The sequence below is a fragment of the Salminus brasiliensis genome, chromosome 14, assembly GCF_030463535.1.
Source record: "Salminus brasiliensis chromosome 14, fSalBra1.hap2, whole genome shotgun sequence".
NCBI classification, from domain to species: Eukaryota; Metazoa; Chordata; class Actinopteri; order Characiformes; family Bryconidae; genus Salminus; species Salminus brasiliensis.
The window spans coordinates 11,805,370-11,822,858 of NC_132891.1; the positions used below are offsets into that span (position 1 = coordinate 11,805,370).

General features: G+C 41.5%; 1 protein-coding gene across 2 annotated transcripts in view; it reads left to right on the forward strand.

The window, feature by feature from the left end:
• The window catches only part of phc2a (polyhomeotic homolog 2a (Drosophila)), a 49,694-nt gene extending 33,255 nt beyond the window's left edge, over window positions 1–16,439 (forward strand). The window contains exons 8-15 of one of the 2 annotated variants that reach the window (XM_072697120.1): window positions 6,396–6,766; window positions 7,834–8,002; window positions 11,490–11,698; window positions 12,079–12,211; window positions 12,872–12,986; window positions 13,110–13,233; window positions 13,321–13,606; window positions 15,299–16,439. In XM_072697120.1, coding sequence (XP_072553221.1) covers window positions 6,396–6,766; window positions 7,834–8,002; window positions 11,490–11,698; window positions 12,079–12,211; window positions 12,872–12,986; window positions 13,110–13,233; window positions 13,321–13,606; window positions 15,299–15,453 — 1,562 coding nt within the window. In that variant the 3' untranslated portion in view covers window positions 15,454–16,439. Of the gene's footprint in view, window positions 1–6,395; window positions 6,767–7,833; window positions 8,003–10,404; window positions 10,759–11,489; window positions 11,699–12,078; window positions 12,212–12,871; window positions 12,987–13,109; window positions 13,234–13,320; window positions 13,607–15,298 lie in introns of those variants that run through there. The other variant, XM_072697119.1, reaches the window with a different exon arrangement.
• Window positions 16,440–17,489: the final 1,050 nt, after the last annotated feature.

Sequence of the window (17,489 nt, forward strand, 5' to 3'; positions counted from 1 at the left end):
TATATATTATATTGCTAATATAATGCTTCATAACAGCATTATAAATGAAGTACTATCAAGTGTTATGCATTGAAACCTCCATCACTTTAGTTTTAGGCCCCCTATGTCAAAACAATGTTATTGACTTCATGAACATTTGAACATGACATTTATTTAATGTCATCTTGTGAAAAGTAAGATGTAGGTTGTTCATACTGTAGATTTCCTTTTTAAATACTTTATTCCGTGCTTCTGCTTCTGAAGCAATGGGCTGCATTGAAAAAATAAAAAAGTGTGTGTTCAAAGAAAAGTACCTTCCTCCCGTGCATTTAGAACATTACATTTACATTAATGTTACTCTGCAATCCCTTTTCTGTGGATTGGATCCCCTACCTAATGGCCTCAAAGGAACTGAATGACCAGAATGTACTAGATATATTCGTCTTACATGAACATATACAGGTGTAGAGCTGTGATCTTCATTCATGTCACTGCCACCAAGCTGAATAGCTGGTTCATGTTGACTAGAAACTCAAATTAGTGCAAAAATAATGCAATCATTTCTCAAGATTATTTCAGAGTATTAAATATTATACTGTCACAATCTGAACAAATCCCTATATGCCAATTTTTTGGCATTTGTCATTGTTTTATTTACTACATAGAAGGTTTGAAAAGGCCAGCATTTTTGTTTTATGTGTGACAATGGCATAAATAAACCAATAGATCTTCTCCAATTTTCCTGTTTTTCCTTCCCCATATAAAAGTTACAACTTTGGAGATACAAGGTTTTGTTCTCACAGTGCTGGTACAGTGCACACACTCCTAGTCACCAGTACTAATAACATGTCAACTTTAATCATCTAGATGGCAATAGAAGCCAAACCAAATAGAGTTGAAGTCTGACACCCTGGATATATCTGGATAGCTCACACTCTTATTTCCTTCATCTTTCTGCCTGTGCTATTATGTTCATAGCACATCATCCATCACAGCTATATTAATAGAAGTGAGCTGCCCTCAAGACAAGCCAGACCCCCATTACACTGCACCACACAAGTCCAAATGGGAACCACAAGCAGGAGTGCTGTGTCATTTGTGGGTAAGGGCTTCAGATCGGGTGGCAAGAACCAGATCCCGCTGACATATTTCCTGTTGAAGAAACTTGACAGGGAGGTTCAGAAAATCAATAAACTCAACTACTATATAAGAAACCAGTGGAACCACTGGAGCCATAACTGGCTTGTTACCTAACAGACACAACATTAATCTTTATATAGAGCTTCACTTCTTGGGCCTGATTCAACCACTAGGAACTGCAAGCTAGTGTTACAATAACAGCAGCTTTACTGTTAATGCACTCTTATGGCTACCCTCTGCCCAGCTTCTTCCTGGAGCACAGGGGTCTGCAAGAGATATGTTATTATAGTAACTTGGCATACATGCTAAATTTACTACATTTGGAGAGGACAGCCCTTCACAAGAACTAACACTGTGAATCTACAGGGATGTGTGCAAGGAAAAAAGGTCTTTCGTACAACCTATATTTTCTTCATAAGGAACTCATTAGAACTTGAAAAGAACATAGCCAGGAGCGTGGACCTCAATATAGCGTTTGGAGCACGATTGGAGAGAAGCCTAAGCAGGACCAGACGTTTTCTGCGTTGACTCCCTACAACTAAGAGCCACTTCAGTGAATAAATAAAGGGGGTTGGGTGAACCCGACAATCTGCTTTGTTATGAATAGTGTTGGGTGATATAGCGGTTTACCATAGTGGTCCAGGCTGGTATTGGTGTCATATAACAATATTGCAATTTGCAGTTTAAGTGGTGGTGTAAAAAATATATTGCATGGCCCTTGCTGGATGCTTCAGGTTTTTTTGGAAGGAATAGTCCAAAATACATAGAAACTTAATAAATAGCATTTTTCTTAACATTTACAGTAGTATAGTAGTAGAGTAGAGGCTCATTTATGCTCATTTTTAAAAACCCTTGTAATGGAGTACAGAATGTGTGAAATGGACAGAGTTTGATATAGTGTGAGATATAGACTTGGGCTCTGTTTAAAAGTGTTAATGGTATCTGAAAATGAGGTCGTTATTTCAAAATGACAATTTGTCTGATGTGTCAAATTTCTGTTCTGTCTGTCTAGTACATGGACAAATAAGCTCATTCCCCTATGTGCATTTAAGAGAGCCACAGGGTGGCACTGCTGTGGGAGCTCACAAAATGGTTATGTCATGCTCTAAAGGAAGTGGGGTAAAAACACAAGTTGCAAGCGACGTTGGATCAAAAGGGAAAGCAAGCAAACCAGGATGAACCAGGTTATTGGTGATAGGGTTGTGGGTTTGATAACTGGGCTTCCCTCCCTGCTCTTGGGTGCCACAGCAATGGTTGTCCACCGCACTGGGCATGTGTGCCCACTGTCACTGTGTGGCGGAGGCCAAATTAGTCTGCCTTTAATATGTGGAATATGGTTGTCTCTTCTTGTCAATAATATATAGTAAAATGTACCTGAAACTGTATAAATCTGAACTGTATAAATATGTTACATTATATTTAAACACTGACTTATGTCACTTATGGTCCACAATGCATTATAAAGTAAAAAGTAATGGGCCGTCTAACATAGTCACCGGCCCCAGCCTGACCCCCATGGTTCAAATTATCTAGAACCAGATTTCCCCTTTCTGTCACCCCAACACCAGTCACTCTGACACAATCTGACACGTCAGATACCAGCTGCGTTGAGCTGTAGCCGAGCTAGCTAACAGATCCAAAACTTTTTTAGCATATATAGTTGCTATAGGAAGCAAGAGTTCAGGAACTTTATTGATACACACTTGAATATAATGTGGCTACAGAGATATACAGTGATTGTGACATTGTGATATTGAGTTTTATCAGTATGGCTCAGCACTGTTCATAGGGCAAAAGCTGGAATTGCAGGAGCTTGAATCGGTGTGCTCTCAGAGAGAGGAGATCCACAGTATTACATGAAAATCAGCATTTATAATCACCTATTAATTCTTGTTTGTGTTCACTAAGTAACAGTGGATTACAGTGGAACATGCTGTGACTGTTTTGCCACTGTTGGCTTCATTTGCACTATTCCACATTACTGCAAAAGTCAGTTAAAGTCAACTGAAACTGTGGTCAGCCTTCTTTGTACTGCTACTGTTTCCGTCGTCCTTGACACATAACTCACAGAAACACTAAATGCTATCCTCAGCTATTTCCCTCAAAGCCAGGAAGTCTTACAGACATTTCCTTTTTTTCATTCAAGCGCTGCGTCTCACATGGCAGGGAGCCTAAAGAGCGGGAATTAATGATTTATTAACATGCATGTAACTCACAGGCAGTTCAAACATCCGAGTCTGTGATTTTCTGTAAATGCTCTGAACTTTGCAGGCTCTCAGATAGCGATACCAGAGTGTATTGTGTTGTGCTCAGTGGAACAATACATGTAACTATACATGTCATGTGCATGATGTTAAAGACATTCATACACGCTCCAGGCAGCTCTGTGGAGGTCTCTGAAAAGTCTTTTAGACTTTTTTTTATCCAGTGCTCATGACTAAAATGAAAATGGGAAAGAAATCAAGGCTTAATTTATTTATTTATTTATTTATTTCTATTTTCACCTGCAGGGATCTTTCAGTCTTACAAACATCTCGATTAGCCAACAATGCTAACCTGTACTTTTATTAGTATCTGATGAAATATTGCTGATAATTACTGCCTTTTTGTAATTGTGGCAAAAGAAACTGCTGCTCCTGGGGACCCTGATATGATAACGGCCTTATCTTAAAGAAGCGTTGTGCAAGAATTTGTATTTATTTGCTCCTGGGTAATTCACAAGTGCTGTTATGACAATAACAACTTTTTGGGAGGAAAAACATGCCTGAAGCCCCTCCTCCCAATCTAACGTCCTATAAATGCCATCTCTACTTTATACACGTGTCCATTAAAAAGTCTTCGCAATCTTCCACCACCCGGTCTCCTCCCTTTAACTGTGTCATATCTCTCAGTCCAGGCTCAAACTCATCAGAGAGGGGGGAACTGGCTTCCTGCCACAATTACCATATGCTGATGTCCATGAGCTCCCTCTTATGGACAGCTATAAACGTTCATTTTTTTGACAAGCTGAAAGATTCAAAATCGGCTTCTGAAGAATGAAGATGAAAGGTGACGCAGTGATGCAGCTCCACCAAAGTTACATTGTGCAGTAGCAGCATTCCTTTACAAGCCACTGAAACAAAATGCTTTTTTTGTTTAAAGTACAGTTGCTACATAAAGTGCCTTTTATAGTCACTGCAGTATGTGAGCACGTAATGCCCATACATGTTTACAGGTAGCGGTCTAATGGACTTCCACTATGAGTTCAAGTTTGAATCCCAAGCCATGCCATTAGCGGCCGGAGTCCGAGAGAGCACAATTGGCCGTGGTGAAGATGGTGCTCTCTTCCCTCATCGCCTGCCACTTTCATTCGAGCTGGCTTCACATGTATTGGAGGAGGAATGTATTACCCTCTAGTGTCCTTACTCTCCTTGTGTTGGGAGCATTGCTAGTGCTGGATGGGGGGAGGGGTGATTAGTGATAGAGAGAAGGGGTGGGTTAATTGGCAGTACCAAATTGGTAGAAAAAATAGGAAAAAGTTGACAGACAAATCAGTAAAAAAATAATAAATAAATTGGCCGACATTTATTTGGACAGCAGAAAACCAGCAACAGATGTTTTAGTGATGTTTGGTGGTGTTAAAAACATTCACTTACAGGAACCTGGTCAAATTATGCTCTTTATCTAAAGATATGTTATGAATTGCTAAGCTATATAATAAATCTTTCCCTAAGAAGATGGAAAAACTGAAAACCACACTTAAATATGGCTTCAGGCATGACTACACTGCACAGATTTATCACTCAGGGTTATTCGGAAATGGGAAGGTTAACATTCCATTCCTACACCACAACAAAGGCCAACAGAGCGTGAGTGAAGAGCAGAGGTGGTAATGTGGTTCTCTTAGATTTAGCCATCATTACTCCTGATGCTTCACGTATGGATGACCAGAGCTATGCTGGCGGTGGGCAGAGTGGAGAACTGAACTAGGCCAAATGAACCCATTAACCTATAGCCAGCACAGCTGAGCTGCCAGAACAATGAAACCACCTCCTTGGCGGATCTGGACAGGCACCAAATGCTCTGCCTCGGTTTTAATGTATTCACACTGAGGACTTTCACTCCGCTCAGTCAGATGCTGACGTCTTAGAAAACAACAAAAGTTCTTATTTTTCTTGTGTCATCAAAACAGATTTCAGTTGCTTTAGGTGAAGGAGGGTGCCAAGAGCAGGTCGCTCTATGGCATTAGACTGCTTTGCCTTATGGTGAAACCACAGACAGGAACTGCTGCAACTGGCTAGCTAGTTTTTGGTGCTGCAGCAATAGAGTTCTTTGAACACCATCACCACAACAAAACTTCACCTCACTTTCTAGAAGACTCTTAGGTGCTCTCAGTTAGTAACCTCAGAGGCAGTCAATTTGGAAAAAAACACTATTGTAGTCGATCAGTAATTAAAATAAGTATTATTTTAACAATTTAACCAAAATGTGAAAACAAAATCTTCATATGTTATTTATTAACATGTGAACAAAGTCATTTAGAGAGGCTTGATGTGAAATACACATCATAGAGAAACATACTGAGTCACAATTGTTCACAATGGTGGTGATAGGAGGCTGACATCCAAGCTGCTGTTACATTCATATGGTACAAATGGTGCATGATACCCAGGACCCAGTAGTTTGGTAAGAAATCAGAATGCCACTTTGATATAGACACCCATAATTGTAAAGCTTTGGTTTAAACACTGTATGGACAAAAATATTGGGACACCTGGTCATTCATGATTTCTTCTGAAGTCAAGGGTACATAAATAAGAGTTTATCCTGCTTTTGTTGGAGTAACTTGTCAGGAAAAGCCTTCTACTTGCTGTTTGAAATTAATTGCATTCGGTGACAATGCGTTAGTGAGGTCAGGATGTTAAATGATCACAACCCCAAAAGTTCCCCATCCCAAAAGTATTGGGTGACACACCATCCATCATTCCAGAGAACACAGTTCCACTGCTCCACAGCTCAATGTTGCAGGGTTTATACCCCTCTTGCTCATGCCTGGCATTAGGCATGGTGCCAATAGATTTATGTTTATCTGCTCCAGAGAGTCCTATTCTATGGACAATTGGAGCATCTTAAACTAGCTCAATGCATTTATTAGATGAGGTGTCCACAAACATTTGGACATATAGTGTACTTTTTAGCTCTGTGAATTACGTCTTTTACTTTTTCATGTCCAACTTCTCAAGTTAATGTCTTTAATCTAAGGGAGTATCTGAGATCCTTTTTTCTTTTTGTTGTAGCATACACACAGATCCAGACCCATCACTTACTTCAGCAACACAAGCAGCAGTTTGTGATCCAGCAGCAGTCCCAGCTGTCTCAGAGAAGCCATGCCCAGCTCTTACAGCCAGCCTCCATCCAGCCCAGCCTTCAGCCCCAAGCTCAAACCGTACAGACTGTGGCCATCCAGCCCACCCTAGCAGGCCAGCAGTGTGCGATCCCTGTGCTGCCCAAACCTACCGCTCCCTGCCAGCAGGCCACCGTCTTCCACTCCACTGTGACTCCTCAGGTGCTCACCCACAACGGGCAGCTTCCCTTGCTGAGCTCCACCAAAGCCAAACAGGTGCAGATAGCTGCCGTCAATCTCCAGTTTCAACCACCAGCAGCTCAGGTAAGAGAGAATAAAAAAAACGTTCATGAAGAATGGACCAATATGAATAAATTCTCAATACATTAACTTACAGTACTGCACAAAAGAGAGCATTTTTTATCTATTTCATTTACAGTCAAAACACCTAGTCAGTAAAAAGCAGATAATTACACAGAAACCCAACAACCATAAGTCTACTTAATGGATAAAAGTATTGGGACATCTGCTCATGCATCATCTCTTTTAAAATCAGGGGTATTAAAAAAGATTAAAGATGAAAAAGGTTTCTCCTGCTTTTGTTTGAGTAACTGTCCCTACTGACCAGGTACAGCCTTCAACTAGATTTCAGAGCATTGAGGATTTGATTGCATTCAGTGACAAGATGGTGCCAAAGGATTCTGTTTATGTCCTCCAGAGAGACCTATTTTATTGTCAGCACTTCTTTACAGGGGCTAGACAGCTGTGTGTGTGTGTGTGTGTGTACATTTACACATCTGTGTCAGTAATGAGTGCAACCTGCTGAACTAGCTAAAGGCGTCCATAAACATTTGGACATATCGTGTACACCCCCAATGTTTTTAATCTTCTCATTATCCACGTAATCTGAAACTTGTTCAGTGATGTTGAGGTCTGGACTGTGGGGGGAGCAGTCCATTGTTCTGAGATCAGCTCTGAGATCAAGTTTGATTTGCAAGAGTTCTTTTTTGATCTGTTTCCTTTCCTCAGTAAGAGCTTGTGTTGAGATGCTGATGAGTGGAGCTTGATTTTTCTGCTATGCCTCAGAGATGAAAGCTTTAAGTGCTGTTTATAGTATTAATGCTCAGCAAGGTTTTGTGTGGTTGTTAGAAAGGGGTGCCCCTTTCTCTTCATTTTTCAACTTAAACTCAGCTTTTAGGAAAAATAAAAAATAGATATATACAGGACATACAAGATTTTTTTTATTATATTTGTATTTTAATATCATTTTCATATATATATATATATATATATATATATATATATATATATATATATATATATATATATATATCTTATCCTATAGAATTAGCACTTCTTTGTCCTTATTCTTTTCTGATGCTGATTTCTAGACTGCCGTGGCAACACAAGATGATGCTGATAAGGAAACCCCTGCGCCTTCAGCAGCCAGAGAGGACTGTCCTGTCCAGTGTGAACAGAAGCTTCTGTCCTTACCCCCACAAGAGCCAGTGAGGACACAACAATGCCAGCCTGACCACAGCCAGACAGGGAACTCGGAAGGTACAGCCATTTCCTCAGTTATTGCTCAGCGTTTTCCGTTCGTGAGTGAAATTAGTTGGTTGGAAAGGAAACAATGAGCTTAATTACTGACTAGAAATGATGTTTTAAAGGTTTCCTGAACTGAAAATAGTGACCTCTGGCACAATAGTAAGACATCAGTGATTGATCTTCATCTAGTGCTCTGTGCTTAGGTTTCACTCTGGCCATTTCTGTATATCCTGTCATATATTTATTAGAAATGTGGCTAATTTTTTTCTGAAAGGCTTTCATTTTGATGGAAGGACAATCGTAGCCTAAAGACCAGACGCAAACTTTTGTCCGAGTGCCAAGCTTGGTCTAAATGGCCAGGAGCATAGTGGCCACTGTGTCACTGCCATCTGTAGGCTCGCCAGCCGAAACACAAAAGCTATCCCCACTTTATCTCTCCCCTCAAGCGGAAGAGTAGATCTGTCACGCCCCAGTGTCTATTGTCCGGTCCAGGCACTTGCTAGAATGTGACAGCTTTTGCCATAATTAGAGGCGAGGGGTACAGCTTTGTAATTCCCAGTGGGCTAGACGAATAAAGGTGGACACACACACTCTAGCTGTCTGGCAGGTGTGGCTGAGGCCTATCCACTCAGACATTCAATTATGAGTGATGATCAATTACTCCTTTATGAAAGCAATGGGTGCTAAATGCATTTTTAGGGCACTGTCTGGAGAGGTTTTGTTGGGAGTTCAATTAAAGCATTGAGACCATAAATCATGTCAAGCTGGCTTGAAACGCATGGGTCAGAGCTGGGCTCATAATTGCCTTTATTATAACATGTTGCTTTCATTTTTGTAAATTAAAGGCTGTTGTTCTTGCCTTTGCCTCTGTGAGATGTATTTTGAGCCTCCTGTTTGTATTCTCGGATACACAGCGGGAGGAAAATACGTTGGACTCTAATTTTCCTCTTTACATCAAGGAGGAAGGCATCTGTGGCTTTATACTGAAACAAAGGATTGACATCCGAGGGGAGGAATCAAATCCAAGTTTAGTGGAATACATGGTGTCTTGCCTCTGGACAAACAACAACAAAACAAACATAAGCATATTTCTCGCAGAATAAGGCTTTATCATGATCCCTAACAAACCAAAACAACTGTGCATATGGGAAATTGTCCACAATATGCCACAATAAGACAAAAAATGACGCCCAAATGTAAAGATCCTGGGTTACCAATGGAAAAGCAGCTGAGTTGACTTCATCTCACCGTGCCAAGAGCCCAAGCTGTGCTGTTCCGACTCCCACCTGCCAACTGTGGGATTGAGTAGCCTTCCATATCTGCTGCTGGATAGAGTTTCCATACATATACTGTGTCACTCTTACTTTCTCTTTGTCCGTGTGGAAACCAAGACCCCCTTTATCAAAACATTTGTTGCTAGTCTATTCTTAGAGTGGATAATAGATCATCTGATAACCCTTTCAGACAACACTGCGAACAGTTAGAAAGCAGTATTGTTTTTGGGTTGACCGACACTATACATTTGGAGTTTGTTTAAAGAATTCGATATAAAGAAATTGAAATTCACACTATGTTCCCCCTTGCCTTGAATGTAGTCAGTCAGCATAGGTGTGTTTGGTATCTGAGTTTTTTTTTTTAAGCTACAAAGCTAATTAATATAATTTCTTTGGGTGCCATATACTTCCATTATGTTTTAGCCATGTTAGCCTTGTAGCCCCACAAAACAACCAAAAACAAGAAGCAAACCAAATGGGTTTGGGTTCAGATGAAATATTTTTAAAAATCGATTTTGTGAGCCATCCCTTTAAATAATATGCCAGTAAATTACTCTTAGCCCTTATTGATCTGTGATCTGTTAAATCAGAATAAGATTAAAGAAAGTATGATCATTCATCTTTGTTTGCAGGGCCCCCTGTTACTATCTATACCTTTGGTCATTTTAAAGGATATTTCAGGGAACCAGAATGCTGAATAAAATCAGGTCACAGCTGAAAGAGTGCGTGAAACGTGTCGCCACTGTAACTGTTACTGTAACTGTAGGGGTGGATTAGGGACGAGGATTTAGCTCTAGATTAAATAGGTGTTGATTAGAAGCAGTTTTACGTTAATTGTCACATGATGGCTGCAGTTGCTTTCCTTTGAGCATTCGGGGAATATCAAGGGTATTAAACTGTTGGACTAACCCGGAGTAAACATCGCTGCTACAGTTCTCTGATCTCTAACGTGACGCCTTTCTAAAACGTGCGTGCGCTTTCTTTCCCCTCCCTGCGCTTCTGGGTGATTGTCAGGGAGCCGCTAAAAGTGCTTTCGACCAATCACAGACGAGCTCTCCTGTGAACCCGCGTTTTCATTGGACAGAATTCCAAGCGCGAGGACGCTGCTCGCGACTGCGCGCTGTTTCCTTTTCAGTTCCTCCGTACAAAGAGGATTAGGGAGCGCGCGCGTCACGCTGCCGCTTGTTCGCTCGTTCTGTGGCTCGGTCGCGCGCACAGCGTCGCTTCACACCGCACCGAAGCCGCGGATCTCCCGAAAAAGTTTCCCAGGGCTCAGGTGGCGTCGCGTGTCAGGTGTACGTGCGATCCCGGTGGACCGGTAGGGAACTGAGGAATGCTTTAGCCGTTTCCCCTTTCGTCCCCTTTTCCCACCCCGCCGCTTCTGCAGTCTGGAAAGTGTGAGGAGGAGGAAGGACCCTGAGCGGAGGAGTCACTGAGCGGAACAAAGGCGTGTGCTTGTGCGACCCGCTGTCGACAACTGTGAGGAGCCGTGTGGTACGTGAGCCCTTTGTGGAGATGGTGAAGTTCGGTCAGACGGTAAAACGGGCGAAGTTTCTAAGTTAGGGCTACTTTCTCAGACTGGGAACGAGCGGGGCAGCGGTTTGTAGTTTAGCCTTGTTTACAGTCGAAGCGCCAACGTTAAACACACCTAAACGAGGAAGCGCTGCAGCCGCCACGACTGCTGCAGAGACTGCCTCGTCGCCTGTTTCTGAACGGTATACTCCATAAGTATTAGCAGTGATCTTAACCACTACGGTAAAACTCTAGCCTGCGTCTATAAAGCATACTCTGTGATGCTTGGGGACAGAGCTCAGAGAAACTAACCTTAAATGAATCCATAACAGTGCTGCTAACACCTCAGACTCAATGAGGTTTAACTGCGATGCTAGGCATGATATGACTTGAAGCTTGAGGTCGTCAACATCTCAGTCAGTATCACACTTGTGATGCTGCAGTGATGGACTAACAGTTAGGCTAACACCTCAGACTCGGATGTGATCTAGTTGAGATATTAGGCATGGCAGAACTTGAAGCAATTTTGAGGAAAAAGGGCTAGACGTATCACACCATGTGGAGACTGTGGATGCAGTGGAGGTGGACTCTGTCTTTGGAGGTCACTACAGCAGTTGCACAAAGTTCCCAGTGCAACTCTTTTGCTGTCTCAGAGCTTTCTAGAGAAATGTCCCGTTGATGGCCTTGCTGATGGATGCTGTCCCCCCTCACAGGCACAGCTGCTGCACGGTGTGTGAATGCTAAACCAGGTGTGGGCTTTCCTCCAGCCATGACCTCGGGCAATGGGAACAGTGCGCCCACTGTGACTGGCAGTACTCCTCAAAATGGCGAGAGCAAAACACCCCAAGCAATTGTTAAGCCCCAGATCCTCACCCATGTCATCGAGGGATTCGTTATCCAGGAGGGTGCCGAGCCGTTCCCTGTGAGTACCACTCATCTTTGTTTTCATAGCTCATTCTCACACTTGTGTGTCCAGAGGCTCATCGTCGTTAATAAGGAGTCCAATAAGGAGTGCACATGGCTACTGGAACAGGGACCATGTCACTGACCAGGTTAATATAATGTAGTATTGAGGCTGAGAAGTACGCAGGACACTGTGTTGTGTTTGGGGTTGGTGTAGGGTCAAGCGAGTCTCTATTTTTATCCGAAGAAAGACACTTCCCTCTAGTGGACACTTTAAACCACAGTTAATATTTTTTGTTCTACTAAATCTTCATTGGTGGTTTAACTGAACTTGTGGGAATAAAATAATGTTAGTTATAACACACTGAAAAGGCATTCACATCTACCAACTTGCTGTAGGTGGAGCGGCCGTCGTTGCTGATTGAGAACCTCAAGAAGCAGAAACAGCAGCAGCACTTCTACTCCGACCTGGACAAAAAGGTCCAGGACTCTCACACAGCAGATTCGGAGATGGAAGATCTGTCACAGCAAGGTTTGTACAGGCATTTTTGGCAGTGTGGCTCACTGGATGTTAAGGTTGTCACACAACCTTGTGATTTTAATACCCAGTGTGGGATCACAAACTCTCCAAATCTGACACTATTAAACACTGGCTAAAACACTGGACACTAACGCCTGGATTACTGGATTAATTAAGATGCTTCTTGGACCAAGTTGCCGTATCCAAGATGAATCACCATTGATGAGCTGGAATTTAGTTGGTATTAATTAATTAAATTAATACCATTAATTAATTAAACAAAACAGTACACTACTTTTTAGATACATCAAATCACATAAGCATGATAAACTATAGACTAAAACTAAAACCATGCTTCCCATGTGTTTTTTTTTTTGTTTTTTGTTTTTTTTTCCCCAACTGAGATGAGAGCAAAATCTTTACATTATGTGGAGGTTTGTTAAACCTTTGTTTACATACCTGTTCCATGGGACTGCAGGGAAGAACCTTTTTAGTGCTTTTACCTGTAAAGTAATGTATTGACCTGGTGCTGGTGTATTTAAATAAGCAATGGAAAGTTGTAGTATTGAGTTAATTGCTATATTGCTGGAGTGACATCCAAATGTCAATTGGCTTAAAAATAGATTGACACTGATCATGCAATGGTTGAGTTCATTCTTCTCACCCCCTCAGGGATGAAGATCCAAGAGGAGGAACAGACACTGGCTTGCGAACTTTGTGGAAAAGTAGACTTTTCTTACAACTTTAAACGATCAAAGCGGTTCTGTTCTACAGTGTGTGCGAAAAGGTACTACAATTATAAACGTGTGCATTTCTTTATAAACAAATGCTGTTCAAAGATATGCTTTGTGTACTGGTCTGTCTCATTTAACTTAAGTCCCCCCCCCCCCCCCCCCCTTCTTGTGTAAAGATATAACGTGGGATGCACAAAGCGTATTGGTCTTTTTCCAAGACGATCTACTCCTGAGAACCCCAAGAAACAGAAGGCCTCCACTAACATGCAGCACAACACTAGTTCAGAGGCCAAAAAACAAGTAAGTTGAGCAAATGGACCTTATTTTCTTTAGTGCAGTTTATTAATACCTAATATTGACCTTAATCTTTCCATCTTCCCCACCTAGAATCACATCGCTCAGGCAGCAAAGCTCGGGTCAGTGTCCTCCCCACGTCTCTCCCACCTGAGTCACGGAGAATCCACCCAGTGTTCAGACATGTCCAGCTACGAGGAACCTCCTTCTCCCCTTTCTGTGGCCAGCTCTGGAGCGCAGAGGCTGCGCAGGGAGAGAGGGCTGGAACATGGAGAGAGTCACAGCAGGGAGCTGCCACTCCTCCCGCAGCCTTTCCTGCCCAGCGACCCTGCCAAATGGAATGTGGAGGATGTTTATGAGTTCATCTGCTCCCTGCCAGGTAAACTTTGGGAACCCTGAGATCGCGGGGGGCTGTGGAGTTTCACTTTGGGCATGTTTGATGAGAATTCGCAGGAAGTTGTTGCTTAGTGTGACATTTGCTTCACAAATAACTTAATGGAGTGTATATATAAGGGTATATTTGGAGAGAGAATTATGGTAGAAGTATGGAATAATCCTACTTAAAAATAATAGTACTGCTACATAGTGACTTACCATCTATTGGGGATCTCCTGATCAAGGTTTTTTAACCTCACCCCGCCCCTAATCCAAGTCCCAGTTCATTCACTTGTAGAACAGCGAATTTCCATGATAGTTTTGTTCTATGGATGGATTTTGTTGATGGATGTAACGCTATATTCCCAAATGGATATAATGGAATAAAATATCGTAAAATATCTTAGTGGTTGCACAGCTACAACCAAATTTGGCTGTGTGGATAAAAATGGCATATCTTTGTGGTTGCACAGCTATAACCAAATTTGGCTGTGTGGACAAAAATGGCAGTTTATTGGTTAAAATTATTGTATTGGTTAAATTGACCTTTTTTGTTTTGCTCATCAAAATATGGATGCAAATTAACTGTCTGGAGTAGTTTCTGAACAAAATGAGAAGTTCTTTGATTTTAAAAGAAGTTTTCTATTTAATTTGGCATGTACTGTACTGGACAGGGCAGATAAACCTTTGAGAATGCAGACATCGAAGCACATAGTCAAAGACAAAGATGATAAAGACTAAACAGTTTGCTTCAGGACCAGAAGGTGGGTTGGGGTATGACTAGGCCTGGGCAATAAAATAAGATTTTGATGATTTATTTTTATTCCCCCTAAGTAATTGTTTGAACTTGGGGATTGGAGTTTACTGCACATTGTCATTGTTTGGCACGCAAGCTACCTGCTGCACCACCGTGCTGGATTCAATCCTCACACCAGTCTTTGTCTGTGATAAGTTTGGTGGGTATGCCCCATGTCTGCACGTAGGGGTTTCCTCCAGGTGCTTCAGCATTCTCCCACCACCTGAAAACACATGATAGATTGACCATGCTAAATCGCACCTGGTGGTGAGTGAATGGCTGTGTGTACCCTGCCATAAACTGGCGCCATGTCCATTGAGACAATTTTTTACTCATCTAACAACAAAGCTGTGACTTCTCTCAGGTGTTTTTGATGGATGTCATCTTATGACAGAAGGTACATTATCTTAGCATTCTTATCCTATATTTATTATAGTCCACATTTTTTGTTCACATGCAGCTTTTTTCACTTTTGCATGTTTTCCCATCCAGCACTATAAAATTATTTTATTGATGTTCAGGCTTTCATCAGAGCATGGGGATGCATTAATCACCAAATACACACATAAGCCTGTAAACAGTGTTGTGAGATGTTTGTATCTACAGCAACTTGTAACGGTAGGTGAGTAATGTGTGGAGTTCTTGTGGGTTTTGTGGGCAGAATCAATGCTAGATTTTTGGGTGTGGACAAGCCCGTGCCTACAACACTTGTACCTCAAATGTATCATACCACTGCTGTCATACAAAACCTTGTATCTCCAAAATGCCAACTTTTGGCCAAAAACTTTGATGCAAGGTTTTTGTCTGACAGCAAAATGTACACATAACTGACTTTCTCATGGGGACATGTGATCACTAAAGCCTTTAGTTTTTAACCCAGACTGTTTCTTCTACTGTCAGGCTGCCAGGAGATAGCCGAGGAGTTCCGTGCTCAGGAGATTGATGGCCAGGCCTTGCTTCTTCTGAAAGAAGACCACCTCATGAGCACCATGAACATCAAACTAGGCCCTGCACTGAAAATCTTTGCTCGCATCAGTATGCTCAAAGACTCATAGCTTTTCTCGTGGGCTGTAGCACAACACCTGGAAAGGACTGGATATACGCAAAAATCACTGCACTGATTTCACTTCATATCCTGTAATGGTTATGATTCCAGAGGACCTGTGCTGCTTCTCAACGAACTAAGAGACTTTGCTTGTATTCTGGCATTCAGGCATTAAGAGGGACATGGCTTTCAGCCTGACCTCCATGCCCCATGGGCAAACAATCACTTGGAAAAAGCACAAGTAGTTATGCCCAGAAATGGTAGTGAAAAGTAAAAAAAAAGAAAAAAGAAATGCATATTTGCAACAGGTTTACAATTCCTTTTGTTTTGGAACTGGAATTTATTTAACATTTCATGGCTCTTTATTTCAATGTCAGGACTTGTAGGTGTTCATTGTCTCAGTGAATTGTAAGATATATATTTTTTTGTTTTGGGTATTATAAAAAAAAAAAAGTTAGCCTTGAATAAAATGTGCCCAGTTTGATGTTGCAAACCATGAACAAAACATTTTGATCGGAAAGCAACACCTCTTTTTGTTAATTGCTTAAAAGCAATGTAGAAGCTGTTTTCTTTACACCAGCCTCAATGATTCAATTGAGAGATTGTGAGTGTGTGACTGTAAACCCACTACTTTCTACAAATGTGCCTAAAACGTTCCTGTCTAGCCCAAAGATGCCTCTGCCTTCTCGTAAAACTCATTTTGTATCAACCAGTCAAAAACTAAAATTTTTACTCTCAATTTAAAACCGCCACAAATGACCGCTGTTGTATCGGAGCCATACATGGTCGTGTTGTGTTCCTACAATGCCAGTGTTCATTCAGTCTGTTTTTTGTTTGTTTTTTTTTGTCCTAAACATACTGTGACCTAAATGTGAAATTTTAGTATTTTTTTTGCCCAAAAGCTGGTCACTATTGTAATTTACGTTCATCAGTTGATCAAATATCTATTTATTGAAAGTGTCTGATATGGTTTTGTATTAGGAAAAAATAAAACCTTGTCAAACGTGTGTGTGTGTGGGTGGTATTTTCGTAATTGGGTTAAAGTCAAATCAAGGTACTGTTAGTCTGCTTTAACTATTCCACAAACCCCTCCACAGACCTTGGCAAAGTGGCAACACCTCCCAGTAACTCGTGCTTATATAATTATTTGAGCTGGGAATCTGTTGTTTCCCAGAACTTGTTTAGAAATGGTCAAGGGACAGGAAGACCGCTGAGGCATCTGAACACATGGTGCATCATCAAACTTGAAGTAGTCATTAAAAATGGATCAATTGTGGCCAGAAAGGGATCAACGTGGTCAGCAGGAGTACTCTGAATTAGGCTGTGACATTCAAGCCATGATGGATTGGTATTAACAGGCCCAAAGTGTGCCAAGAAAACTTTCATACCATCTCACCACCCCCACGAGCCGGCACTGTTGATAAAAGGCAGGTTAGGTTCATGGCTTTATGCTGTTGCCACAAAATTCTGACTCCACCCTCTCTTCAGATCAGACTATATTTCTCCAGTCTTCAACGGCCAGGTTTTGGTGAGCCTGTGCCCACTACATCCTCAGCTTTCTGTTCTTGGTTGACAAACGTGATCCTTAATGTGGTCTTCTGCCTAATCAAACCAGCCAGTCTGGAACCAACGATCATGGTGCACTTAATCACTGGGATCACATTTTCCCCCCATTCTGGTGGTTGATGTGAACATTAGTGGAGCTGCATGTTTTATGCATTGCACTCCTACCACACAATTAGCTGACACACATACAGGTGCTTTATAGTACAGTGCTTGGTGAGTGAGTATATACACACACATACATATATACAGTCTTGGGCACAGCTAGTCATGTTTTTCTCAAGTTTGGCAAGTTAAAATTCTCTACAAAGAACACACTTCTGCACGTTTAGTGTTTATTTGCTGAACATATGTAGGGACAAATATATATTTTTCTATGTTGAAATCCAGCAAAGAAATAGCAATTGTGCTCTAAATGCAGAAATGTATGTTAAGGTTTTCTGTAGAGGATTAGTTCACTTAAAAAAAATAATCAACAAAACG